This window comes from Eulemur rufifrons, chromosome 9, assembly GCF_041146395.1.
Source record: "Eulemur rufifrons isolate Redbay chromosome 9, OSU_ERuf_1, whole genome shotgun sequence".
NCBI lineage: Eukaryota > Metazoa > Chordata > Mammalia > Primates > Lemuridae > Eulemur > Eulemur rufifrons.
The window spans coordinates 1,237,027-1,245,903 of record NC_090991.1 but is presented as its reverse complement, the minus strand read 5'-3'; the positions used below and the strand labels follow the sequence as shown (position 1 = coordinate 1,245,903).

General features: G+C 42.9%; 1 protein-coding gene across 1 annotated transcript in view; it reads right to left on the bottom strand.

Annotated features, from left to right (window-relative positions):
• Positions 1-5,135: 5,135 nt before the first annotated feature.
• The window catches only part of LOC138392022 (multidrug and toxin extrusion protein 2-like), a 64,636-nt gene continuing 60,894 nt past the window's right edge, over positions 5,136-8,877 (bottom strand). Inside the window, exons 16-18 of the mRNA XM_069482263.1 lie at positions 6,793-6,887; positions 5,690-5,744; positions 5,136-5,374 (exon numbers count right to left, since the gene is read on the bottom strand). Of these exons, the coding sequence (XP_069338364.1) occupies positions 5,136-5,374; positions 5,690-5,744; positions 6,793-6,887 (389 nt within the window). The remainder of the gene's footprint in view (positions 5,375-5,689; positions 5,745-6,792; positions 6,888-8,877) is intronic.

Genomic DNA, 8,877 nt, shown 5'->3' with positions numbered 1-8,877 from the left:
TTGCTCAGGCCAAAGTCCTTGGAATCATCCTTGACTCCTCTTTCACTGTATCTTCAAAATATATGTTGAATCTAACCACTTCCATCCCAGTTCAAACCAAATAGATTTTCCCCTGAACTGTATATAACAATAGCAGTGGTCTCCCTTCTATTCTTAACTCTGTGGAGGTTATTCACCTGTTGTTTCTCAGTTCTACACCTTGCCCTTTTATATTCTACTGCGGGGCCCAGAGTTTGTAAATCCCAGACTCTCATGCCTGGTGGCTTGAAGTTCTGCCAGTAGGAGGCACTATCAGGAAATCACAAGGCAGGAGGAGGAGGGTAGCTAAGTGCTTCTGGTTTCAATAGTGTGGCCATTTCTATAGTGGGAGTGGAGGAGAGACTATTCCCAACTCCAGGACTTCCGTCCTTGGTCAAGGGGTCACCCCTCCAGTAGATAGAGGATGACAATGACAGCATCTCCAAATGGCACAGGAGCTGGTGCAGCCCCATGGGTTCCAGACAAGGATATTTTTAGCAGCTTCTGCTCAGGCATGATTTTATTCTTGTCCTCATAAAGCATTTGCGTTTAAGTTTATCCCTAGACATTCTTATCCTTTTGCTGTTACTGTAGGTTAGGCCTTCTCTTTGGTTGTATAAGTTAAGTGGTTTGTATTGTTCAGTTTAATAAGCAGGAGGCCGTTGGCCTAAGTCTGTCTGTACTTTTGAGTTGCTGCACACAAACCACAATGTTAACCTAGTACATAAATCAAAACCTAATTTACAAATACAGTCATGTACCACATAACACCACATATATGACAGTGGTCCCATAAGCTGTGATGACAGCTGAAAATTTCTATCACCTATTGGAGTCGCAGCTGTCGAAATGTCATGGCTCAACATACTACTCATATTTGTGTGTTACCAGTGGTATAATGTCTAGTGCATACAATAATATACAGTACATAATACTTGATAATGGAAGTAAACAACTCTGTTATCAGTTTGTGTGTTTACTTTTTGTTATTGTAGAGTTTGTTCCTTTTACTTAAAGTTAACTGTAAAACATTCTCAGGCAGGTCCTTCAGGAGGTATTTCAGAAGGTGTTGTAATGGTAGACAACAGCTCCATGCATGTTACCGCCTGTGAAGACATTCCAGTGGTATAAGATATGGTGGTAGAAGACAGTGATATTCATGATCCTGACCCTGTCAGGATTAGGCCTAGGCTAACGTGTGTTTTTGCATGAGTTTTTTTGTTTTTTGTTTTTTTTTTATTTCAGCTTATTATGGGGGGTACAAAAGTTCAGGTTACATACGTTGCCCATGTACCGCCTGTCCCCCCAAGTCAGAGCTCCAGGCATGTCCATTCCCCAGACAGTGTGCATTGTACTCATCATGTAGGTATCCACCCATCCCCTCCTCGCACCCCCCCTCCCCGAGTCAGCACCTTCAAGCATGACCATTCCCCAGACGGTGCGCAACGCACTCATCATGTAGGCATACACCCACCCCCTCCCCCCCCAGTCTGATATCCGATTGGTATCATTCCCAGATGTGAATTTAGGTGATGATCAGGGAAACTAATTTTTTGGTGAGTACATGTGATGCTTGTTTTTCCATTCTTGGGATACTTCACTTAATATAATGGGTTCCAACTCTCTTCAGGAGAACTAAAGAGATGTCGTATCACTGTTATTTCTTATAGCTGAGTAATACTCCATGGTATACATATACCATAATTTACTAATCCAATCATAAATTGATGGGCATTTGGGTTGTTTCCACATCTTTGCGATTGTGAATTGTGCTGCTATAAACATTCGGGTACAGGTGTCTTTGTCATAGAATGACTTACGTTCTTTTGGGTAGATGCCCAATAATGGGATTGCTGGATTGAATGGTAGGTCTATTTGAATCTGTTTAAGGTATCTCCATAATGCTTTCCACAGGAGTTGCACTAGTTTGCAGTCCCACCAGCAGTGTATGAGTGTTCCTGTCTCTCCGCATCCATGCCAACATGTGTTGTTTTGGGACTTTTTGATAAAGGCCATTCTCACTGGGGTTAATTGATATCTCATTGTGGTTTTGATTTGCATTTCTCTGATGATTAGGGATGTTGAGCATTTTTTCATGTTTGTTAGCCATTCTTATATCTTCTTTTGAAAAATTTCTATTCATGTCGTTTGCCCACTTCTTGATAGGGTTGTTTGATTTTTTTCTTGCTGATTTTCCTGAGTTCTAAGTAGATTCTTGTTATCAGTCCTTTATCTGATGTGTAGCCTGAGAAAATTTTTTCCCATTCTGTAGGTGGTCTGTTTATTCTCGTGACTGTTTCTTTGGCTGTGCAGAAGCTTTTTAATTTAATCAGGTCCCATTCATTTATTTTTGTTGTTGCTGTGGTTGCCTTAGGGGTCTTCTTCATAAATTCTTTGCTTAGGCCAATGTCTGTAAGAGTCTTTCCTACATTTTCTTCTAGAATTCTAATCGTTTCACACCTAAGGTTTAAGTCTGTTAGCCACCGTGATTTGATTTTTGTGAGAGGTGAAAGCTGTGGGTCCTGTTTCAGTCTTCTACACGTGGCTATCCAGTTTTCCCAGCACCAGCTCCTGCCAGAACCACATTTCCAAGGACTTGGGTACGCCAGCCTCACCAGGAAAAAAACGAGGGGAGGGTTGGAGGGGGAGCAAACCACTCCACAGCTGCTTCTGTTATCAGTTGACAGCCATAACTATTTTTTTCTTTCTCTTTACCCCCTAATAAAACCCCAAATCCCTGATCCCAATGCCAACACTTTTCCTTCTTTCTGTTCATGTTGTGCCCTTCTTACTCTTTGAGAAGTAAAATAAATTTTCTTTAAAACTATCCTAATCTTTGTGTTGAAAAATCTTTCTCCACCTGCATACAAATTCACATCCTAACAATTTGTCCTTTTATATTTGGCTTATTTCACTTAGTATAATGTTCTCAGGAGACACCCAACTTGTAGCATGTATCAAAATTTCATTACTTTTATGGTTAAATAATATTGCTTTGTATGATATACCACATTTTAAAAAACCCACTCATCTGTGATGAACATTTGGGTTTTTTCCACCTAAGCTATTGTGAATAGTGCTGCCATGAATATTGGTATAAAAGTATCTGTTGGAGTCCCTGCTTTCAATTGTTTTGGGTATAACCTAGGAGTAGATTTGCTGGATCATATAATGGTTTTATGTTTAACTTTATGAAGAATCAACAAACTGTTTCCCACAGCAGATGCACCATTTTACATTCCTACCAGCAGTGCACAGACTTATAATTTCTCCATGTCTTCACCAACACTTACCATTTTCTGTTTTTTAATAGCCATCATAATAGGTATGAAGTGGTATCTTATTGTGTTTTTAATTTGCATTTCCCTAATAACTAGTGATGTTGAGCATCTTTTCATATGCTTATTGGCCATTCATGCCTAGCCTGGGATCCCACAAGTTAAAGGGCAATGTCCCCAGTAAGACTGTACTTACTGCAGATGCCAGCAGCAAGTGGGGTCCCAGGCTACGCACGAACAAAGCCCCTGAAATACAATTAGGAAGGAGAATGCAAAAACAGTGCTCAGTTGTCTCTTTGAATCCATGTTCCAAGTTTTCAGTGATGGCTTTGCGAGCTCTCAAATTTGGCTGGCTCTAAGTGCAGCTGGTGGCTTTTGTATTCTAGTCTGCAACTGGTTAGTCCCTTTCTCTAGTTCAGGATTTGAGAACAAAGGACCACTTTGACCAGTACATGCATATACTCAAAATTTTGCTTACAATTTTATGGTGTTCATAGACTCTTCTCCCCAAGGACCTTTGCACTTCATGCGAGGAAGTCCTGCTTTTCCCAGGAGTGGTCGCCCAAGCCCTGAGCTTGCTAGTCTCTGGTTCCACTGTCCTGTGGAAGACCAAAGCTGAGCAAGATAGCTTTCCCCTCCACAGTGGCAGACTGTGTTGCCCCCGCACCGTCAAGTCTGGGCAATGCCCACCATCCCTCCCCCTCCCCCAGGAGTTCAGGATGGAATTTCCTGGTTTCTGTGATGATCTTCTTTCTCCTTAAAACCAGGATCAGGAAGGAATGAACCATTTTCTTGGTTTGGCATGGATGAACTTAGCGCTATTTGATTTTTTGGGGCACTTGGCAGGGAGCTTAATTGACCTTTTTCCTGCATATTCTGGACTCCTGAAGTATTGCCCTTTGTCCTGCTGGTAATGTAGAGGCCAGCAATAGGCTTTCTGAGGATGTTAACCTTAAAGAAGTCAGTCTGATATCGCTTGTGTTTTTTCAGTGTCCACTTCTAAGGGGCCTTCACTTTGTTGTCTCAGCTTGCCATCTGAGCAAGGGGTGAGGATGGGCCAGGCCTAGGTTAAATTTGGAAATATGCTTGACCGTTGTGTTGTTGGTCCTTTCAAGTCAGCTTTGCTGCAATTTTGGCTCATGGGGCCCTCAAACATAGCTGTGAAATTGAGTTAGAGGTGTAACAGTGCCTGAAAATGTGCCAGGTTATGAGGCAATTAATTAGGTTGGTTGGCTCCAGAGTTAACCTGCCAGCAATAGATGTTATAGACGTTACTCTTATATTTTAAAGGATGGTGAAATCAGATTACTTCAAAATGATGCATCACAAAGTCATGAGAAAGAAGCAGTCGTGAGAATGGAAGCCCAGGGCTTAAGTCCCAGCTGTCTCTTACACTAAATATGGGAACAGTATTTCCATTCTTGCCTGTGAAATGGAGCTAATACCCTCTAGCATGTCTGCCTCCCTCAGTGGTTGAAAGGATTGAGCAAAATAATAGTTTGTAATTTATAATTCTATATAAATAAAAGGTTATCACAAAAACTGTAAAAAAAAAAAAAAAGAGAGAGAGAAGAACTTTATAGCGGAGAAAATCAAACATCCATATCTGAAACCATGGTAAAGTGAGAAAACAAAAGTTTACTTAAAATTATAGCTCTTTTCTTCATGTCCATCAGGATAGGGCAGTTTCTCAGCATAACCAAGGAAACATCCCTGATACCATTTCCGTGTACACCTGAGAGTAAAACCACCGTCCAAATAGTAAGCGCACCTGTGATACTTAATATATGGCAAACAATTATCATTTCTAGTTTGTAGAGTAGTAATGAGTCTTCCATCTTAGCCACGGTCATTGAAAACTCTTATGAAAATTCCTGCTAAAAGGACCACAACAGCAAGGGCCAGAGCCGTTCCACGATAGAAAATCAGCTGTCTCAGCGTCAAGACGTCCCCAATGGTGCACACTGCATACTGGGTGTTTTCTTCCAGGACCATCAGTTGGAGGGTCTGGCTCTCTGGCCTGATGACATCAGGCAAAATCACTCCGTCGGTTCCTTCTCTTCCCACGATAGGCAGATCTGTTTGCAGAGAACAGTGGGGGAGGGGGGCCAAAGAAAGGGAGTTTACTGAAATTGACACGAGAATACATTGTAAACAATGACCATTACTCATCAGTTAGTAATCATGAAATTACATTCAAAACACATTTCACAGGAGAACCTAGAGTTAATTTTACCAATTACTGTGGCTGAGACAAGTTTTACTGAGCAAGAGAGCATGATCTCATGCATAAGCAACTCTGGTACGCTAAGTTTCAGAACAACAAAAGTTTATACTGTACCAGTTTTTTGAGAGGACAGAAAATGAGTATACCAGAGCATGGCCTCCCTTACCTGTTGGGGTAGGTATGGTCTCTTTAATCCCTTTTAGCCCAGCTCGAACTTGTGCCTAGAAACAGGTGCCACATGAAGTAAGTGAAGTGTAAGTCAAGTCAAGCCAGTAGCCATTTGGTAAAAGTTCCGTTTAGAGTTGCTGCTGACACTATTGCTGAGGGGTTACAACATCTAGTGCATTCTTTCTGGGCCTGAAAATGCCATAAGCCAAGAGAACATAATACCAGAAAACCACTAGTTCCTGCCCAGTGCTCAGCTCACAGTAATAGTATAAAAACCTGCTTGCTGCGAGAGTTGCCAATCTCACATGTTTGCACTTGTGCCCTTTAGTGTTCCCACACACGAATAAAAGCAATAAAGTCTAAAGGTCAATGGTGGTGTCATCTAAGGGTAGTTTATGGTCCACCTTAACGTCCCATAAAGTTTAGTCCTGAATAAATCAAACTGAGGTAGGAAAGACAACAGGCATGGAAATTAGGCAAATCCAGTAGGATTTGAAAGCTAGGGTGGTCAAAGCTGAAGCAGTCGCATTTGGTCACCTAAACTCATATTGGGCTCCTTATTATAATAACAATCACTCCCGGCCCCCCAGGCCAGCCACCCTTCCGTGCCATCTTAAGCCTTGACCAGGAACGAGAGCCCCCAACTCAATGCACAGGTGCTCAACTGGTCACGGTCCCGACCTTCTGTCCATGTGGTGGGCTTCTGCCCCCAAAGTATTTCCCGCAGATTACAGACACCTAACGTACTGCTTTTTAGCAAACCACGGGCAAAAAAGAAAACGTTGTAAAGAACAGCTAACAAGTCAATATAAATAGGAAAACTATTTGCCTAAGAATGTTACACCAAAATATTTTTAACCTAATTCCTTTTTTTTAAGGTCGATTCCCTAGTCAGTAGATATTAAGTCAGCTCCGTATTAAGAGGAACATGTGTGGAAATGTGATTTTCTTCTGCCTCCCCTCCCCCCAATATTAGTAATAATGTATTTCATGTTTCACAGTGAGTCACCCTGCCAGTGGCACTGCTATCATTTTGACCCTAAAAGATTCCTCACCATGCCATGGGATCAAGCAAGCCACATTTCTCAAATAAGCAGTTACCTGCTCTGCAACTCTATTCCAGTCTATCCTGAAGATACACACCAAGTACAAAAGGGTTTGAAAGAAGACACAAAGTGTCAATCCAGACCAGAGACCTGTGGGTGTAAAATGAATATCAGAGATTAGGTCTTTTCAAGTCTATCCCCGTGATCATGAAAATTCTTCCCTAACTACTGTATCTGCAGAGTGAAACTTCAGTTAAATTAACTTCCCTAAAACTTCAGATAATCGCGGAGCAGGGACTGGACTGGAGTCTACCACTGAGCTACAACGGCAGTCCATCGGCAATGCAAAACGCCTGCAAAGGTCTTTGCTGCCTCACGTGAACAAACATTTACTGACTTCAGTTTTGTGCCAGGCATTGTTTTAAGTGGTTGAGACACAGAACTGAGCAGGCGGACAAGCTGGGTGCCCTTGGGGAGCTTGTATCTAATGCAGGGTGGCAGGGGAGGAGGGCAAACAAGGGGACAACCACACAGTCAGTTCAGTAGTGACAGTGCCATGACAGCATCGGGCAGAGCCATTCGTAACAAGGACCTGCAGCCGAGAGTCTGAAAGGGACACTGGGCCTGAGGCGGGGACCCGGACACTGAGAAGCCAGCCCGAGCGTGTCCAGGACGGGCACCTCGGGCAGGCAGAGCAGAACCCCGGGCTGGGGGGAAGCCAGCTTGCGAGTCCGAGGAGCAGAGCCCAGTTAGGAAGCAGCACAGTGGCGGGCAGCGTCCTGGGGATGAGGTGACAGAAGCAGGCCATGGAGGCTGTGCAAGCCACGGGAGGACCCCAGCTTTATCGTACGTCTAATGGGGACACACCGCAGGGTCTCCAACTGGTCTGTGCGTTTATGGATGTGAGATCTGTTTGGAAACCATCCCTGCAACTGCTGTTAGGAAAAAGACCACGGAGAATCCAAGAGACTCCATAAAAGGATCAGTAAATGCGCATCTACCCACGAGAAGACACGCGTTTTCCCCACCACAATACCAATACTGCACTGCGAAGCAAGCTGCTTAGGCTGGAGGTGGGACATGCTATACATCAGTAGCTTCCTGATTCATTCATAACTTGTCTGGGCCCCACACTGGCAAAGGAACCCTGAGGCTGTTCCTCACACTGACTCCTCATAATGCAACAAAAATTGGACTAATCCCTCCAGGTTAGAAGTAGATGGATTGACAGTTTATCTTCTTTGATCGAATGATTCCATTGCTAGGATTCAATTCTAAGGAAAGATCAGAAATGGTGTTAATAACTCCTGTACCCTGGAGGCTCACTGCAATGGTATTTATAAGGTGGAGTGATTTAAATGTCCACTGCTACGGAAGCATTAAACACATGACACAAGGAAATGTTACATATAGTTGCTAAAAACCATGTCTTCAACAAGTACATGGGGGAAAGTGTATATTCAGTATAACCTCACATTTGTGAGTAACAGACAACAAATGGGAATAAAATATAGTGAGATACCTCAGCCTTTATAGCTGAAAAGTGAAATTATAGGTGATTTTAACTTTCATATATTTATTTATATATTAAATTTTTTTTAAAAATTTGAGATAGGATCTCAATGTTGCCCAGGTTGGGGTGCAGTGGCAGGGTCAAAGCTCACTGAACCCTCGAACTCCTGAGCTCAAGTGGTCCTCCCACCTGGGCCTCCCAAAGCACTGGGCTTGTAGGAGTGAGCCACCTCGCCCAGCCTCTTCTTTGTATTTTTAAGCACTTCCCCCAAATTGCGTAATGTCAATGTATACTTCCATGATTAAAACATGTTACTTAGTATCTGTCCTGTAGGACATTATGCTAAGTGAAATAAACCAGGCCGATAAAGACAATACTGCATGCTCTAACTGACGTGTGGAATGCAAACACAGAGGCAGGGGGTAGAATGGTTGCCTGGGGCTGCAGGGGAGATGGTGGGCAGGGGACCTGATTCCAGTTAGGCAGGAAGAACACATTCCAGAGATCTACTGTGCAACATGGTGGCTGGAGTTAATATCAATGTAATAACTGAAACGTAGTAACAGAAAATTACTATGGGAGATTTTAAATTCTCTTAAAACATGAGAAGTATGTGAGGTAATGGAT